This window comes from Theobroma cacao, chromosome 4, assembly GCF_000208745.1.
Source record: "Theobroma cacao cultivar B97-61/B2 chromosome 4, Criollo_cocoa_genome_V2, whole genome shotgun sequence".
Classification (NCBI taxonomy): domain Eukaryota; kingdom Viridiplantae; phylum Streptophyta; class Magnoliopsida; order Malvales; family Malvaceae; genus Theobroma; species Theobroma cacao.
In genome coordinates, this window is record NC_030853.1 from 28,949,395 (window position 1) to 28,967,646 (window position 18,252).

Here is an 18,252-nt window from a genome sequence, read left to right on the forward strand (position 1 = left end):
ATTGGCAAAATTCTAGCTATTTAAAAGTTGGGTTTGGGAATGCCTCTTGTTAGCCTGAAGTCAGAATGAACATTAGCAGTGCCCAGCTATAACCTTCCGTAAGAATGAGAGCAGCTGCCTAAAAGAAAAGTTGAAAAGGAAAGAACGAGATAAAGAAGGAAATCCAAATTATGTCCCCCACTTGTATGGTTTATAGACCCTAGGCTTTTGTGTCCAGTAGCTTTGGTTAATGGCCCATAAAGATCCACACTGCAGAGATTTGTCAATGTAGCTTGTCATTTTATTTCCTAAGTTGGGGAAGTGGACCAAACACCGCATTTCTTCAGCACCTTGACATTTGTATCAATTCTCATTGGCCGCAGGAGAATATATCACAATCTGAAAAATCAGTGATAGTTACCAATATAAAAATTTTCAGTTACAACTCCATATCAAAGAAGCTTAATCCTGTAAGAGGCACCAGCTTCATGCATATTGCATAGTGCTCTGTTTTGATTTTTTGTTGTTTTCCTTATTATTTAAACGAATCTCCTTCCCTCCCTCTTTTGGTTGCATTAGACTCAATTTTTATCACAAGATTTGAATAGTCCACAGGGGTTACTTAACGAAAAAAGAAAATGATGATAACCAAGTCCAAGAGTACTAATGAGGAGCAGGCCACACTAAAACCTGAATATGATCGAGCAAGTGAATTGAAAGCTTTTGATGAAACAAAAGCTGGTGTCAAAGGACTAGTTGATGCTGGAATCAAAGAAGTTCCTCGGATATTCTATCAGCCGCGAGATCAGTTTGAGAAGGACTCAGTTTCAGGTGGCACTCAGGTTAGTATTCCTGTTATAGACCTTGAGGGAGTGGAGAAAAATCCAATTACTCGAAAGGAGATAGTTCAAAAAGTCCAAATTGCATCAAAGACATGGGGATTCTTTCAAGTGCTTAACCATGGAATTCCAGTGAGTGTCATGGAGGAAATGATGGATGGTGTGCGTAGGTTTTTTGAGCAAGATGTTGAGGCTAAAAAACAACTCTTCTCTCGTGATTATACGAAAAGGGTGGTCTACAATTCTAATTTTGATCTGTATAGTGCTCCAGCAGCTAAATGGAGAGATACAGTTTTCTGCTCTATGGCTCCTAATCCTCCCAAGCCAGAAGAGTTGCCAACAGTTTTCAGGTATGTTAAAACTTAAAACACAAAACTCATTTCTGCTAAAAGAGTTTCTTGTAGCCGTTGTTCGTTCTAAACCTTAATTCCATCTTGGTCTGCCGTAATAATCTGATTTGCTCACCCACAATACCAAGCCTTAATTTTGCCCTGCTTTCAGGCATATTGCTCTTGGTGAATTTGTGCCCTCCACTATGGCCTATAAAGGAATTTTCCTGTTTTGTGTTTAATGCTTGTATTGTTTGAGAGAAGTTAAGGTGTTCTCTGTATAGTTTGTGACCATTTTTGATATTGTACCAGGATGCAGGTGACTGATCCTGTTTCTTGTGGATAGGCTGTGTTTTGTGTTTTTTGGCTGTGCAGAAGGTGGTTTGGGCAGTCTAAATGTAGCATAAAGGCAGCAACCCGCTACTTTTTGAATGGCCAATGGCCATCTAATAAAACTATGCCTTTCAAAAAAAAGAAAAAATGTTAAAGTTAGAGCCACATGCTTTAGCTATTTCCTGAAAATATATCTTCTTATCTTTAGGTTGCCACTGTTTCATCATGTCACTGTAATCTGCAGAATTTGTACTTCTGATCCACTCAAATGGCACGCCCCATTTTTTGGATATATTAAAACTTGAACCTAATGATAATAACCAAAGATGATAATCTTATTATCGAAATTATACTTTCACACTTATTTCTATTATTCACTTTTACAGATTTCATGCGTGGACAATAGATCTTAATTACAGTTTTTGTGGTTGGAAAAATAAAAGATTGAGGTGAAAGAGTATATAAAGGGTTTTGAAATCTAAAATCTGAAGTTGGAGATTAAGAGAGCAAAGGACAACAGTATCTACAGCTATGAGTCAGTCGATGGTATCCTGTTTGTTGATAAAGTTTAATGGAGAAAGCCTTAGAGCTAGAGTATAAAATCCTTAATACACTTACTTTACTTGTAGGGATATAACGCTGGAATACTCAAAGCAAATAATGAAGTTGGGTTATTTGCTGTTTGAGTTACTCTCGGAGGCTCTCGGACTGAACCCTGATTATCTGAGAGATATTGATTGTGCTAAGGGGTTGGTCATGCTGTGCCATTACTATCCCATCTGTCCACAGCCAGAACTGACTCTAGGTTCAAGCAAGCATGCCGACAATGGCTTCCTCACCGTGCTCCTACAAGACCATGTTGGCGGTCTCCAAGTTCTCCATGAAAATCACTGGATTGATGTACCCCCAGCCCCGGGGGCTCTAGTCATTAACATTGGAGATCTTCTACAGGCAAGTCCTTATCTTTTTTAAACTTTTGCTAGTTATATTGCATGGAATAACTATATACTAATGTCATACTTAAATATTGTTCTATTTCTCTAGCTGGGATTATCCCTGAGTGGCCTCACAGCTGAAGTTTAGGCCTTAATTATATATCACTTGTTACTATATAAGAATGAAGTACATTATCACGGGTTATGAATACTTCTGATTTTAAGCTAATTTTCATTTTTATTTTCAGCTTATATCAAATGATAGTTGTACAAGTGTGGCCCACAGAGTACTGACAAATTCCGTAGGGCCTAGAGTATCAGTGGCAAGCTTTTTCACTACTGCTCTTCTGCCAGACGCAAGATTGTACGGGCCTATCAAGGAGTTGCTGTCAGAAGAGAACCCTTCAAAATACAGGGAAACCACTGTCAAAGACTATATCACCTACTTCAACGCAAAAGGTCTTAGTGGTACTTCTCCCTTGCCACATTTCAGGCTCTGAACTTGGTGTTAGACGTGAAAACAGCAGTAGCAAGACGACTAGTTCACTCAAATATAATATAATTCAGATCTTGTAAAATATTTTGGTCCTGATGACTTTGATCCTTGGGCAGTTTGATTTATGAAAATGAGTGTTGTCTACGTATCTTGTTTATAAACCTAAGGAACGTGTGCTCTTTCTCCTCTTCTTTGGGTGTTGTAGCCACAACATTGTTCATAATTTACGTCCACAAAAATTGTGAAAATAAAAAAATTTTCTGTGAAGCTGAAGTGTTGTTAAATTGAATGGGATGCTACAGTACTAAGGTTGAATTTTCAGCAACTCACAGAAAAGAGACTAGACTATTATAAGTCAAAAAGCTTCATCCAGCATCGCCTTATTTTTCATCGGATGACCCCTCTTTTTGTTGAAAATTGCTAATCGGAGGAAGAAAATGGTGATTGCCAAGACAGATGAAGTGCAGGTCGAACTAAAGCCTGAATATGATCGAACAATTGAACTGAAAGCTTTTGATGATACAAAAGCTGGTGTAAAAGGTCTTGTTGATGCTGGAATTAAAGAGGTTCCTCGGATATTCCAACACCCGCCAGATCAGTCTGAGAAGATCTCAGTTTCAGGTGTCACGCAGGTTCGAATTCCTGTCATAGACCTTGAAGGCGTGAAGAAGGATCCAGGAACTCGTCAGGAGATTGTTGAGAAAGTCCGAGATGCATCGAAAACATTGGGATTCTTCCAAGTTGTGAATCATGGAATTCCACTGAGTGTCCTGGAAGAGATGAAGGATGGTGCACGTAGGTTTTTTGAGCAAGATTTGGAGGTCAAAAAGCAGTTCCACACTCGAGATTATACCAAAAGGGTGGCTTACAATAGCAATTTTGATCTGTACAATTCACCAGCAGCCAACTGGAGAGATACAGTTTCCAGCCTTATGGCTCCCGATCCTCCCATGCCAGAAGAGTTACCGGAAGTATGCAGGTATAACTATGCAAAGAAAAAAAAAATTCTTAAATTAGTTAAAAAAATTTAAATAATTTTTTATTTTATGTCAATTAATGATAACGTAACATACTAAATATTACATAATATTATGATTCGGTGACACTTTTTAACTTCAATGTCAACTTTACGTAATCTTAAATAAATGTAAAATGATAAAAGTATTATTTTAATCAATCATTAATTATAAAATTTATAAACATAAATATATTTGACTGGATGAAATAAAAATTAAAAATTTATTTAAAATTTTTTAAATAATTCAATCGTTGTTTTAAAAAAAAACCTAAATTAGAAGAGTGAGAAGACGTGTGTAGAATAAAGAGTACACGTAATTGTTTCTTGATGAGTAGTTGACTTGGAAGCAATGGTCGTGCTAGGCTTTCATCCCATTGGTCAGTCGTAATCCGATTTACTCAGTCACGAATCTGAGCTGCACTCCTTTACCCACTTAAATTAGGAAATTTCTTCTGATATCTTGAAGCTTAATCTGCAGCAGTTGCATATACAGCCTTGTCAATGGCAAGTTAGTAATCTCCTCATGTCACCTTGGTTTACTATCACTATAATTAAATAAAGGACCAAGGGTTGCGAGGGATGAGATTATAAGATAGGGTGTGAATGATTGCTTTTCTAACCATAAGTAATAAATTGGGCAGTGATTTAAGTACTTTCATGCCACTTCTTTAGTTTTGAATATATGTGTGGTTCATTGATTCAAATTGTACGCGGCTCTTAACCTACGAGTAAGAGAAAGGAAGCCAATACTCGTTATCTAAATTTATGCAGTTAAAATGACAGATTGTGTGCTTGATGTGTTCTTTTAGGGATATAATGATGGAGTAATCAAAGCAAGTAATGCATTTGGGTTATTTGCTGTTTGAGTTACTCTCGGAGGCTCTAGGGTTGCACCCTGATCACCTGAGAGACATGGATTGTGCTAAAGGGCTCGTTATGCTGTCACATTATTACCCCGCGTGCCCACGGCCAGAACTAACTCTGGGTGCAACCAAGCATGCGGACAATGACTTCCTCACGGTGCTTCTACAAGACCATATTGGTGGGCTCCAAGTTTTTCATGAAAATCAATGGGTTGATGTACCCCCAACTCCTGGAGCTCTTGTGATTAACATCGGAGATCTACTACAGGTAAGCCTTGATTCTTTGGTGTTGCTAGTTATATTACTAGGAACACCGACTTCGGGCCATTTCTTGGTATTCTGTTTTTCTAGCTTGTATTGCCCATTGGCAATCCTACAAGGTTTCATGTCTGTAGTTTTGCTTGTTAGTTTCTACGGCAGTTCTGTTATAATTACCAGTCTTTGCAGCTAATTTGTAATTATTTTGCTGTTTTCAGCTAATATCAAACGATGCTTTTGTAAGTGTGGAGCATAGAGTGCTGGCAAATTCTGTGGGAGCAAGAGTATCAGTGGCATGCTTTTTCAGCACTTTTCTTCTGCCAGATTTAAGACCTTATGGACCTATTAAGGAGCTGTTATCAGAAGACAATCCTCCAAAATACAGGGAAACCACTGTGAGAGAATATGTTGATTACGTCCATGCAAAAGGCCTTGATGGTACTTCTGCCCTGCCGCATTTCAAGCTCTAAACTTGGCCATGGAGATGAAATCAGCAATATCAGCATGATCTAAATTATATAATTTGGACTGTTTTCTGAAAAATTTTGGTCATAATTACTATGATACTTGACCAATTAAAAGGAAGTGATGTTTATCTATAGAACTTATGAACCTTAGCTTGTTGAGATCCGTGCTCTTTCTAGTCTTCTTTGAGTCTTGAAGCTATAACTCCTCATAAATTTAAGTCTACATAGGTTGCATGAAATGAAAATATTGAAGTTAAAATGCTATTAATTTGCTAATGACACTAACTTAATTACACTGAAAACTATACTTGAAGAAATCAATTTAAACTAACCGAGAAAAAGAAGGATGAATAAATTTTTATTGCAAAAGGTGGTTTTAGTTTTACCTTTTCCCCTGCATATGTTGAAATTTATCATTTTATTATAATTCTAATTGTATTTGGTGTATTTAATTTGTTATTAGAGCAAAACTTAGGATATTATCTTGTTTTTATCCTTAACAAGGCTGAAATGAGCAAATTAGAAAAACAAAGCATAGAAAATGGACAGTTTAAAATAATTATGTACATATTTGGTCTTGAAGTACATATCAATGTCACCTGTCTCTATCCCACTTGGAAGAATTACATGTATTTTTCTTTGTATGGATGTATGTATGCTTCATATTGGAACGATAGGACTAACAATTTAGGTAGACAGATGGACTTTTTTTGGTCTAATAAGTAATAATGACTATTGACTAGCCAGTGACAGTGTAGTTGTGGTGGACTTTGGGGAAAGGTTGTTGCCTTCTTGTTGAATATGGCTTTTTCTCTGTTTGGTGATGGGGAGATTTTACAATGATCTAAAACAGCCTTACTGCACTAACAATTTAACACAAAATCAACCATGGTGGAAACAAAAACTGGTGAAGTTCACGCAGATACTAACCCTGACTATGATCGCCAAAGTGAAGTGAAGGCTTTTGATGATACAAAAGCCGGTGTCAAGGGACTAGTAGATTCTGGGGTGACAAAAATTCCTCGTATATTCGTTGATCAGAACCTTGTACTCGAGAAGAACTCCAGTTGTGTTAATTATCAGTTCAGTGTCCCAATCATAGACCTCCAAGGTATCACTGAAGACTCAACTATGCGTGCTGAGGTAATCGAGCAAGTTCAAATTGCTTGTGAGAAGTGGGGTTTCTTTCAGGTGGTTAACCATGAAATTCCTGGAAGTGTTTTGGATGAGATGATAGATGGCATACGTAGGTTTCATGAACAAGACACGGAGGTGAAGAAAGAGTTCTATACGCGCGATACAACTCGCAGAAAGGTGTTGTATCTAAGCAACGTTGATTTGTATAAATCAAAAGCTGCTAATTGGAGGGACACTTTAGGTTGTCTGATGGCTCCTGATCCACCTGACCCTAATGAATTGCCGGAAGTATGCAGGTATGTGTTAGTAGGAGTAATACTAGCTGGCAAGGCAATTGTGGAATTGTTTTTTTGGCTTTTGACAAATATTTAAATCATTAAACATATTATAGGGGTGATTTTTGTGGAATTTTGATCCCACTTTTACCTCCAGTCAATGTTTCTTGATTTCATGAGCCAGAAATGAAGTTAAATAGTCATTTGCCTAATTCAGTTGGTTCTACCATTCTAGTGACAGTACCTTTATTGTTATTGGCAAAGTAGCAAGCATTTGAGCGAGAAGATGCTCCTTATACCAATATGTAACTTCACCAGCACAGACGAATTGGCTTGGTTAAAAGTTATTAACCATAAAGCAAGGTAGACATGTTGAGATGGCGTTAGCTATCAAAGAAAAAAAAAAAGAAAATGAAAAGAGTCAAAAAACTAAAAAAAGATATGGTTTATGAGAAGGGTGCATCCTTTTGCTGCTGCTTGAATGTTCTTTCATAAATCACCTTGCAGAGACATAGTGATGGATTACTCCAACCGAGTAGTAACATTCGGTTTTACACTGTTTGAACTGCTGTCTGAGGCTCTTGGGCTTAATCCCAGCTACCTTAAAGATATGGATTGTACTGAAGGACTCCTCCTCATGGGGCATTATTATCCTAAATGCCCCGAACCAGAATTAACAATGGGAACTACCAATCACAGAGATAGTAGCATCATCACCATACTCCTGCAAGATCAAATGGGCGGCCTACAAGTTCTTCATGAGAATCAGTGGGTTGATGTTCCTTGCATACCTGGAGCGTTGATAGTAAATGTTGGAGATTTTCTGCAGGCAAGTCTATCCCCAGAATCTTGAATGTTGTATCTGATGACCTTACCTTAGTGAACATTTAACTAACTGGTAATTATATTTTTTTTAACTACTTCAAATTGTTTAGTTCACTTAAGTCATAATTATTCAACTGCAATATTATCAGCTGAAAAGTGAAGAGACCTCATAAGATGTCGTTTTAATGTATCATATAGCAACATTAGCTATGTTGCTAGCCAGTTGTGCTACTTGATTTTTGTGTAGTTGCTGTTTTTATTGAATTGAGCAAATGCAGATGGAATGTATCAGAAATTGTAAACAGATTTGTTTCTTGTTTCAATGCAGCTTCTTTCCAACGACAAGTTTAAAAGCGTTAATCACAGGGTCTTGGCGAAACACGTAGGCCCTAGAATATCAGTGGCATGTTTTCTGAGAATGCAAGCTAATACAGGAAACGCATCAAGACTTTGTGGACCAATCAAGGAATTGTTATCAGAAGAAAACCCCCCAATCTACAGAGAAATCTTAGTTCAGGACTACTTGTCACTCTACTACTCAAAGGGGCTGGATGGTACCCCTTCACTATCACATTTCAAGCTGTGAAACCAATCTACAGAATACAATTAGGGGCAACTTGTCGCTTGCAGAATAAACTATGGTTTCGTACTTCTTTGGACCTTAATTTAATTATGGACTCATATTCATCAAAAAAATTTGTACCTTCACTGTGCTTTATCAGTGACATGGTGATCAAGTCATGCATATGTATGTTGTGGACTGGTACTCATGCCGAATCTAAAGTCTATACATTTTACTTAACTTTGGAAGCTGAAGATGGAAAATGAACCGACAAAACACATAGAAATGGACGGGTTAGTAATTATGCAAATCATTGGCGTTAAAGACAGAGTAATAGGTGTAAACGGTTGTTGCTTTCTTCAACATGCTTGTTTATCTGTTTTGTAATAAAGAAAATTTAGTATTTGATAAAACAGCCTCATTGCACTGATAGTTTCACACAAGATAAACAATGATAAACTATAAACTGAGAGAGGGGAACTAAGACTTCATTAATATTGAAAGAGGCTGTTTCAACTGATGAAGGATTTGATGTTTCAATTCTCTCTTGGCAAACTCACAGAAAGATGCTATTACCGTTGAAGTAGAAAGGACAGAAAAATGAGTAGGAAATGATAATGTAAATAAGGCTTAAAAAACAGAGAATATGAAAGAAGAAGAGAAGAGAGAAAGGAAGATAGGATCTAATCATCATTTTATTAAGATAAAACAAGGTTTATATTCCCTGTGTACGTGAGACACTTGCAAACATGTTTAACAAGTGTAAGTGCAGATTACATGCAAACTAACACGTAAGGGACAGCAAAAAACAACATTAAAACTATCATTATAGTACAACGAAGCAAACTGAAATTAACTAAGAAAATAAACTTAGCTGAGAGAAGCACTTGCTGCATACATGCAAGTATTATTTCTTAACATTCCTCCATAATATTTGCATCTTGAACATTCATTTTGGCTTCTCAATACTCAAATCTTGGCTTTCCCAAAGTCTTAGTCATTATATCAGCTAGCTGCAGTTCAGAACAACAATACTGAACATTGACTTCACCTAACCTCTCAGCATCTCTAATGGCATGAAATTTCACTTGGATGTGCTTGGTCTTTCCATGGAAAATAGGGTTCTTGGTGATAGCGATAGCTGATTTGTTATCTACCAATAGTGGAGTAGGATGATTCTGTGGAAACTGCAAATCAGTGAGCATTTTCCTCAAGCAAATTGCTTGGTTGGAAGTTGCAGTAGCAGATATGTACTGTGACTCAGCAGTGGATTGAGCAACAATGGATTGTTTGTGAGAGTTCCATCAGAAAACTCCACTACCAAGAGTATAGATATGGCTTGAAATACTCTTGGAATCATCTACATTTTCTGTCCAATCGCTGTCAGAGTAGGCAGTGAGAAAAAAATTTGGATTTCTGGTATAACAGATTCCAAAGTTTAGAGTGCCCTTCAAATATTTAAGCACACGTTTCCCAGCTGCGAAATGAAGATGAGTAGGTTCTTTCATGAATCTGGACAGCAAGCTCACAGAATACATGATATCTGGTTTTGATGAGCACATGTAAAGGAGGCTTCCAATCAAGCTTCTGAACTGAGAAAGATCCTTTAGCTTGCTTCCACTATTCAATGAAAACTTCTCATTTACTGCTAATGGTGTAGCTGCAGGTTTGCAATTAAGCATGTGGAATCTTTTCAGAACTTCATTGATATATTTCTGTTGAGATAGAAATACCCCTGTAGCAGATTGCTTAATCTCCAGACCAAAAAAGAAGCTCATCAATCCCAAATTAGACATTTCAAACTCACTTTGCTTCTGCTTCTTGAACAATTGCAAAGTAATATCATCTCCTTCAGTAATCATTAAGTCATCCACATAAACGAAACAAACAATGGAAATTGACTTTTAGACTTGAGTATATACAATGTAGCTTCATTACCGCCTTTTGTAAACCCATTGGAAACCAGATATGCATCAATCCTGCTATACCAGGATTGTGGGGCTTGCTTCAAGCCATATAGAGCTTTGTGAAGCTTGTATACTTTGTCTGGTTCATCCTTTACTTCAAAGCCCTCAGGTTGACCTACATAGATTTCCTCTTCAAGAATTCTATTAAGAAAGGTAGATTTTACATCGAGATGGTAGAGATATCTAGCGAGGGTCAACATTGCTGATGGCACTGAGAATTTCCTGTTTTCTTTTCTGGGGTCATATTCGGTGATTGGTTCATTTGTTATTGCCCATACTAGACATTTCACCTGTATCAATAATTTTTTAGCATCACTCTGGTTAGTAAAATTTAGTATTTGCTGGTTTAATTTGTAAAACCATGTTTGTTAAAACTATATATTACATCAACAAATGCGTTTTTAACTCTGGTTTAATTTGTAAGAAGAATCTTACAAAACTCTAGCATTTCTACCGTTGGCTCGATTAATTGGTGCTATGAGGAACACATGCGACCAATTAAGTAATAGGAAAGAAGACCACCAGAGATCCAAGAAATTACATGATTTTCTTCTTAAATCATAGCAGGGGTGGCTCAATAAGTTTAAAAATTTAAAACGAAATATTCAATGAGACATTCTTTTAGTGAAATTAAAAAAATTATTAAATTTTTATTCTTCTAGCTTTTTAAGATGTAAAATTTTTATATTTTTTATATGGTTAATACAAAATCAATAACCAAAATTTTTAATTCAAATAAATCAACTATCATATAAAATAAAAATAATATAATAATATAATATAAATTAAAAATTAAAAATAAAAAATATGTAAATATTAAAATAATAGTACATAATTATTGAATGTTTATTGCAAACTGCAAATGAGGTTCACGAATTTATAAAAATAATAACATAACGAACTTCTTGTGTATTATTTTGAAAAAAATTAAAGTTAAAGGAAAAAGGAAAAAAGAGCAAATAAAAAAAAATTCAAAAATAGATATTATACATTAAAAAATAAATAATTAGTTTTATATATAGGAGAAAAAATAGTTGTTAAAAATGATTAAATATGTTGATTAAAAATAAGAGAAATAAGTGAGAAAAAATAGTTGTTAAAGATGATTAAATATATATGACCGTTGATTGATTGAAGATAATATAATATTTTAAAAATTAAAAAGTAATAAAAAATTAAAATTTATTAAACATATAATTAAAAAAATAAAAAATAAATAATTTTATTAATTATTAATTATTTTTTAATTTTTTTATATTTTTAATATAATATATTATATTATAAAATTATAAGATCTTCCTGAATTGAAAGCCTAAAGTCTTTACTTGGCTGACTTTACCGAAGGGCCGACCCAGATTCATACTTGCTTAGATTCAAGAAATAAAAAAAAAAATTAATAGATAGACAGATAAACAAATAAAATAACATACAAGTTGCGTATTTTCAAATCTTTTGTTAACTTTTCTGACTGTTATCCTCGTGTATATAAACATACCAACAAAACTCTCATATTTCCTTACCTTGTTGTAATCTTATCCCCTCATAGAATATCAAACATCGAAGTCACACACACTAGCGGGATTCATTCCAGAGCAGACCCTGGTTATGATCGTACAAGTGAATTGAAAGCGTTCGATGAGACAAAAGCAGGAGTTAAGGGATTAGTAGATGGTGGAGTGACAAAAATCCCTGGTATATTCGTTGACCAGCAGCTAATCCTTGACAAGAGGTCAGCTGGTAGCGATTCGAAGTTTAGTGTTCCGATCATAGACCTCGAAGACATAAACAAAGATTCATCTGTTCGTGCAGAGATCATTGACAAAGTTCGGGATGCTTGTGAGGAGTGGGGTTTCTTTCAGGTTGTTAACCACGGAATTCCTTTAAGCGTTTTGGATGAGATGATTAATGGAGTACGCAGATTTCATGAGCAAGACACCGAGACAAAGAAAGAGTTCTACACGCGTGATCTCAGCAGAAAGGTTGTGTATCTAAGTAATGTTGATCTGTGGGAATCACAAGCTGCAAATTGGAGGGACTCACTCTTTCTTTTCATGGCTCCTCACTGGCCTACTCCTGAAGAATTACCAGAAGTATGCAGGTATGTGATCAGAAATATTATCTATTTCGCATGGGCTTTTATCTTTCCCCTTATTTTTCTAATTTCAATAGACACTCGTTGTTTCTTGAATTGAAATTATGGTAATTGACTTGCAGAGACATAGGGATTGATTTCTCAAAGAGAGTGATGAAATTGGGACTAGCTCTGCTTGAATTAATATCAGAAGCCCTTGGACTTAATCCTGACCACCTAAAAAGCATGGGATGTGCTGAAGGACTCCTACTTGTAGGCCATTACTATCCACCTTGCCCTGAACCTGAATTAACCCTAGGAACTTGCAGCCACACAGATCCCAACTTCTTGACTGTACTTCTACAGGATCAAATAGGTGGCCTGCAGGTTCTTCATGAGAACCAATGGGTTGATGTTTCTCCCACACCTGGAGCATTAGTGGTAAACATTGGAGGTCTTTTACAGGCAGGTTTTTCACGTGTGACTTTGATTATATTGCTAGTATTTTTTTACTTGTGAATCATAGGTAGTCCAGCCAGTAACAAAAGATAAAATTCTGGAACCAGCTCCATAATTTGCCTTTTTTTGTTACTGAAATAGCTTTATAGTAACTGATATGACCTCATACCACACTCTTAAAAAGGTGTGACAGGGTACATTTTTCATTTATAGAGTAAAATACTGTTTGACCTGAATTAATTTCTTGCTTTGGTGCAGCTCATGTCCAACGACAAGTTTAAAAGTGTGAATCATAGGGTGTTGGCGAAATATAATGGCCCAAGAATTTCAGTGGCAAGCTTTTTAAGAACACAACCTCAGTTAGGGATTTTCCCTGAGAGCTCGAGAGTCTATGGGCCAATCAAGGAATTGTTATCAGAAGACAACCCGCCAATCTACAGAGATATAACTGCCAGAGATTTTCTGACATATATATACTCAAAAGGGATCGATGAGGTCTCTTCACTTGCACATTTCAAGTTGTGAAATCATCCGGAATATATAGGAAATACGGCATGAATGGAACCAAGAAAGCACACATTGTGTACCAGTTTAGTCCATATGATCAAATCATTTTCATATGTTTCCCCTTTTATGTTATTATTATCACCAGAATTTCAATGATATGTAGATTCGTGAAGGACTATCAAAATGTGTGATTGATTAGGAAAATTTAACTAGTTGATGACTGGATGTTACCTTCGTGGTCTATGAATAGACTGTGGTGGACAGTGCTCTGATGTGGCTGCTTCAACTTTCAAGTCTCCTTTAGCAAACTCAAAAGGAGTTAGATCCCTTATGGAAATGATATCATAAAAGGGGCAAAAAAAATCTGAATTCCACCGCCAGTAGATGTCCCTCTCTGTTTTTTGTCCTGCTTTTCCTCTGTTCTCAACTATGAGGTCCATGACTAAGCAAGAAGACTCTTCACCCTAGCTATTAAGACAAATGGCAAGATTGCACTGATGGTAAACACGTCATGTTTTCTTGCATTTTTATATGCGAGTTCAGTTTGGAAACTGTGGATGCCATCCTTTTTTCTCAAGGCTATGACTCCTTCAAAAAGATGGAAAAAGTAAAGTAAAACTATAATATAAAGATTTGATTACCCTCGAGATTAGACTGAGGTCCCTTGAGGCCTATTCTTTTTGTAAACTAAGCCCTTGTCCAGCAGTGGAGTTAGAGCATTTATTAAGAGAATCAAACAGAAAAAGACACTTAATAATTAAAGAGAACTTTATATATTATTTAATTCTCAATCATCTAAAAAATTAAAATAAAACTTAACAAAACAATTAAACATAATAAAAAAATAACATAACAATAATAATGACATGTCATATATATATATATATATATATAAAATTGAACGAAGCTATAAGAGTTTTTACTCTTTGTGTGCAAAAGTGAAAGAGAAAATAATTTGTCAAATTCATAATAAATTATTTTTTTATTTTGTGTATTAGACACGAAATGTGTAGCATTTTGTAAAAGCTTTCTTTTTATTTTCTATTTGCTTCTTGAATTGCTAATTACATATTGGGTTATTAAATTGCATTGTTAAGATATAATATGTTATCTATTGGATTGGATTGTTAAGATATAATATATTAGGATAGACTTAAATTTATATTAAAATTTTGTAAGTTTAAGTTAATAGACTCACTTTTATTTTTTTAAATTTGATAAACTTACCATAATATGTTAGAATTTAAATGATAACTAATAATGTACTGATTGTCTTTGATTTCATCAAACGGTTAGAGGAATATATAGTAAGTAAAAAATTTTGAAATTTTTGAAAGATTGTAGTGTTCATGATAAAATCATTTTATTACTTTTATTTATATTAATTATTTAATAAAAAATTATTTTAAAAAACTTATTAAAAATATATATAATATATAAAAAAAATTTAAAATTTTGAAAGCAATGGGACGCTCCGCCCCTTCCCCCATCAAATATGATGTCACAATCTCGCTGTAGTTATGAGTACCACCAGTTTCTTTCTTGAATAAAAAATACAAAAACTATGCTCAATGATAAGTTGGAAGAACATGTTTTTATTGGTCAGTGAAGCATGGGGCCACGCAGCTATCGTTGTTATTATCTTTGATGTGGTTGATTTCTAGCCACTCCTATGGGGAACAAATTTTCCTACCGTCTAGTGCTCCAATCTTCAAGATTTACTCTTTTGGTATTCCATAGAATTTCTTCAGCTTTAGTTACCTTAGAGAGAAAAAAAAGGGAAAATGGTGGTAGCTGGTGGCGTTGAAGTTTGTGATGATTCCAACTATGACAGAAAAAGAGAACTGAAAGCATTTGATGACTCAAAAGCTGGTGTCAAAGGTCTTGTTGATGCTGGGGTTACCAAGGTTCCTCGGATGTTCATCCGACCACCTGATAACTTGAGAGATGCTTCAGATACCAAGAAAATCCAATTTAGTATTCCGGTTATTGATCTAGAAGGCATTGAAAACAATCCAGTGCGGCGTAAGGAGATCATCGACGAAGTCAGACATGCCTCAGAGACATGGGGTTTCTTCCAGGTTGTCAATCATGGAATCCCTTCAAGTATTCTCGAGGAGATGAAAGATGGGGTTCACAGATTTTTTGAGCAGGATATTGAGGTAAAGAAAGAATTCTATGCACGTGATCGCGTTAGAAGGTACAGGTATACTAGCAACTTCGATTTGTACACATCTCCATTTGCGAATTGGAGAGATACCTGCTTTTGCGTAATGGCTCCCGATCCTCCCAAGCCAGAGGAGTTGCCTGCCGTATTGAGGTCTGTCAATGACTATGAATACTGTGTTTTGTTAACAGTACTACATTGCTGAACTTCATTGTTTTGATTAATTATCGGATTGCAGAGATATTCAACTGGAATACAGGAAGCAAGTCATCAGATTAGGAAGTTCTCTGTTTAAATTGTTGTCTGAAGCTCTTGGACTAAAACCAAGTCACCTCGAGGAGATGGGATGTGCTGAGGGACTTTCAGCTCTGTGCCACTATTATCCACCGTGCCCTGAGCCTGAACTAACATTAGGCACAAGCAAGCATTCCGACAATGACTTCCTAACGGTGCTTCTACAGGACCAAATTGGAGGCTTGCAAGTGCTTCATCAAGATCAGTGGGTTGATGTTCCTCCTGTGCCTGGTGCCTTAGTGGTCAATATTGGAGATCTTCTACAGGCAAGTCTCTCACTTCCTAATATTTTCTGTTATCGGGTTTGGATTTAGACACCTAAAGTTCCTTTTTTTGGGGCTAGCATCTTACAGATCCTTTGTGACTATATAAATAGATAGTCAGAATTACGTAAATAGTCCCTCTACTCTACTAAAATGGTGGATGTCATGCCTCTCCCATGATTGGTATAAATCAAGTCCATGTGCTTTTTGTTAATTGGTTTAGAAGTTAAATTAAAGTTTATAACATTATTCATCACATTGGTTTCAAATACACAGAGTTCAGATCCTTGGTTCTTGTTTCTGTCAGCTCATAACAAATGACAAGTTCAAAAGCGTAGAGCACAGAGTGTTGGCAAACCGCGAAGGCCCAAGAATATCAGTTGCATGCTTTTTCACCACAGGCCTACTACCATCTTCAAGGCTGTATGGACCCATTGAAGAGCTTCTATTAGAAAACAATCCTCCAATCTATAGAGAAACAACAGTTAGAGACTTTGTTTCCTACATCTATGAACATGGTCTTGATGGAACTTCTCCCCTACATCTCTTTAGGCTGTGAAATGGGCCATATAGCATATATGTTTGATTAAGGAAAAAAAAATGTTAACATGGACTGGTTGATTGATTTATCAAGACACCATGAGTATATTTGGCACAAATTGAGCTCAAATAAGTATTATCAATTTATAGCCATTATCTACTTTATCAAAGTGGTAGCAAACTTCTTTTATTGTCTTTTCTAGTTAGTTGGAGTTGATATGCTTCTTCATTTCCTAAAGTTTCCGAAATTGCATTTCATGTTCTTATTGGAAATTTCAAATCATTAACCTTGCTAAATCTGCATTTGATAGTCAATTTGCAAGCAGATGGATTCAAGAAGTAGAAGTATATCGACCAGCAGTCTTTTCATCTTTTTCAGTCTATAGTGATTTTTCTAGAAAACGGCAAGTTTATTTGGTGATGGTGAGACATTGGAGGAGATATTTCAGCTAAAAATCTGCTGTGTCGTTAGCTTTAAGTAATGGGACACATAGGATCTATCAATGGTGCTGGCTTGCTGGCCATGAGTCATGATCAACTAATAGTTAATGAAAGAGAGATGGTTGGCACATTGAATGGTGTTCTAGAATTAACCCAAAGATATTTCTAAAATTAACCTACCAAGAACAGAACAGTCCATTCGACTGCGCATCAACAAGATAAGAAAATATAGAGAGAGAAGAATCAGCTTGCAGATAACTTGGCGAAGGAGGGTGTAAATATACAGAGTGACCTCATTAATATCCTTGACAGTGACGAGGAGAGCATTGAAGGTTAGTGTGAATCCTGGAAACAGATTGGATGTGGGCGATCTCGGTGATACGGCCGGATTCTTTTGCTTCAATATTCTTCCAGGGAAAGTCCTTATCCGTGTTACATATTGTTAATGTCTGGTACTGGGTTTAGTTTTTATGTACGATGTGGGATTCATTTCTCCTTTTTTATTTTTCTTATCTGCTGGTATGGATATTTGGTTGAATGATGTACAGAAAAAGATTAAAATTGAGTTTTAGATCCAGGGATTGATGTGTTCTTTGTTGGGAAAGGATACTGGTTTGATGTATTGACAGACCTAATGAATTATATTTCCAAAAATACCAAGATAAGAAAATATAATACTTACTTTTCATCTTTCATCCGTCTAGTCTACTTAGTTGTTTACAAGGTAATTTTTTTTTGCCACTCTTTATTTTCTCATATTTTACACCATGGAGCTTGAATTTGTTAGTATTTGTTACTATCTGGGATAAAGGCACAAAAAGAAGTCAATGGTATTCTTTTCAAGCTACTGTAGGAATTAATTGGCTAACGCGCTTAGGGTAAAAGGCAAGCAAGTTCAGGCTAAAGTCACAACCCTTAGGTTGTGTGATAAAGCTGAAACTGAATGAAAGAAAAAAGAGGAAAAAAATAAAAAAGAGACGTAAAGATTCATGCTTCATCTAAAAGATAAAAGAGAAAAACCAATTCTTTCAAAAAAAAATCTTAAAATAATACACTAGTAACTGTTGTCTTTATATCAAAGAAAGAAAGGGGATCATAGTAGGAGTGAGCACCCGGTCGGTTGCAACTGTGCAACCGACCAGAACTGATGTCGACGGCCACAATTGGTTCGGCTTTTTATTGTCGATTGTGGTGTTGGTTTTAACTGGCGGTTAAGGGAGTTAGTCA

General features: G+C 35.8%; 5 protein-coding genes across 7 annotated transcripts; all 5 read left to right on the top strand.

Moving 5' to 3' along the window:
• On the top strand, positions 386 to 3,077 carry LOC18603181 (1-aminocyclopropane-1-carboxylate oxidase homolog 1). The gene is made up of 3 exons (XM_018119726.1): positions 386 to 1,168; positions 2,110 to 2,431; positions 2,664 to 3,077. Exons 1-3 carry the CDS (start codon positions 618 to 620, stop codon positions 2,913 to 2,915), a joined length of 1,125 nt encoding a protein of 374 aa, XP_017975215.1. The 5' UTR covers positions 386 to 617; the 3' UTR covers positions 2,916 to 3,077.
• On the top strand, positions 3,166 to 5,678 carry LOC18603182 (1-aminocyclopropane-1-carboxylate oxidase homolog 1). The gene is given in 4 exon segments (XM_018119725.1): positions 3,166 to 3,890; positions 4,739 to 5,060; positions 5,269 to 5,513; positions 5,515 to 5,678. Coding segments are annotated over 4 exon segments (1,158 nt in total). The 5' UTR covers positions 3,166 to 3,348; the 3' UTR covers positions 5,564 to 5,678.
• Positions 6,111 to 8,534, top strand: LOC18603183 (1-aminocyclopropane-1-carboxylate oxidase homolog 1). Its single transcript, XM_007035000.2, has 3 exons — positions 6,111 to 6,950; positions 7,437 to 7,758; positions 8,083 to 8,534. Exons 1-3 carry the CDS (start codon positions 6,406 to 6,408, stop codon positions 8,338 to 8,340), a joined length of 1,125 nt encoding a protein of 374 aa, XP_007035062.2. The 5' UTR covers positions 6,111 to 6,405; the 3' UTR covers positions 8,341 to 8,534.
• On the top strand, positions 11,146 to 13,613 carry LOC18603184 (1-aminocyclopropane-1-carboxylate oxidase homolog 1). Its single transcript, XM_018119118.1, has 4 exons — positions 11,146 to 11,150; positions 11,830 to 12,381; positions 12,498 to 12,819; positions 13,072 to 13,613. Exons 1-4 carry the CDS (start codon positions 11,146 to 11,148, stop codon positions 13,336 to 13,338), a joined length of 1,146 nt encoding a protein of 381 aa, XP_017974607.1. The 3' UTR covers positions 13,339 to 13,613.
• LOC18603185 (1-aminocyclopropane-1-carboxylate oxidase homolog 1) lies at positions 14,981 to 17,590 on the top strand. Of its 3 annotated transcripts, none has more exons than XM_018119518.1 (3): positions 14,981 to 15,640; positions 15,726 to 16,047; positions 16,896 to 17,590. In XM_018119518.1, exons 1-3 carry the CDS (start codon positions 15,105 to 15,107, stop codon positions 16,968 to 16,970), a joined length of 933 nt encoding a protein of 310 aa, XP_017975007.1. In that variant the 5' UTR covers positions 14,981 to 15,104; the 3' UTR covers positions 16,971 to 17,590. The 3 variants fall into 3 exon arrangements, with proteins under 3 accessions (XP_017975007.1, XP_017975008.1, XP_007035064.2); XM_018119519.1 differs by lacking the exon at positions 16,896 to 17,590 and adding an exon at positions 16,321 to 16,466; XM_007035002.2 differs by lacking the exon at positions 16,896 to 17,590 and adding an exon at positions 16,352 to 16,789 and having other exon boundaries at positions 14,983 to 15,640.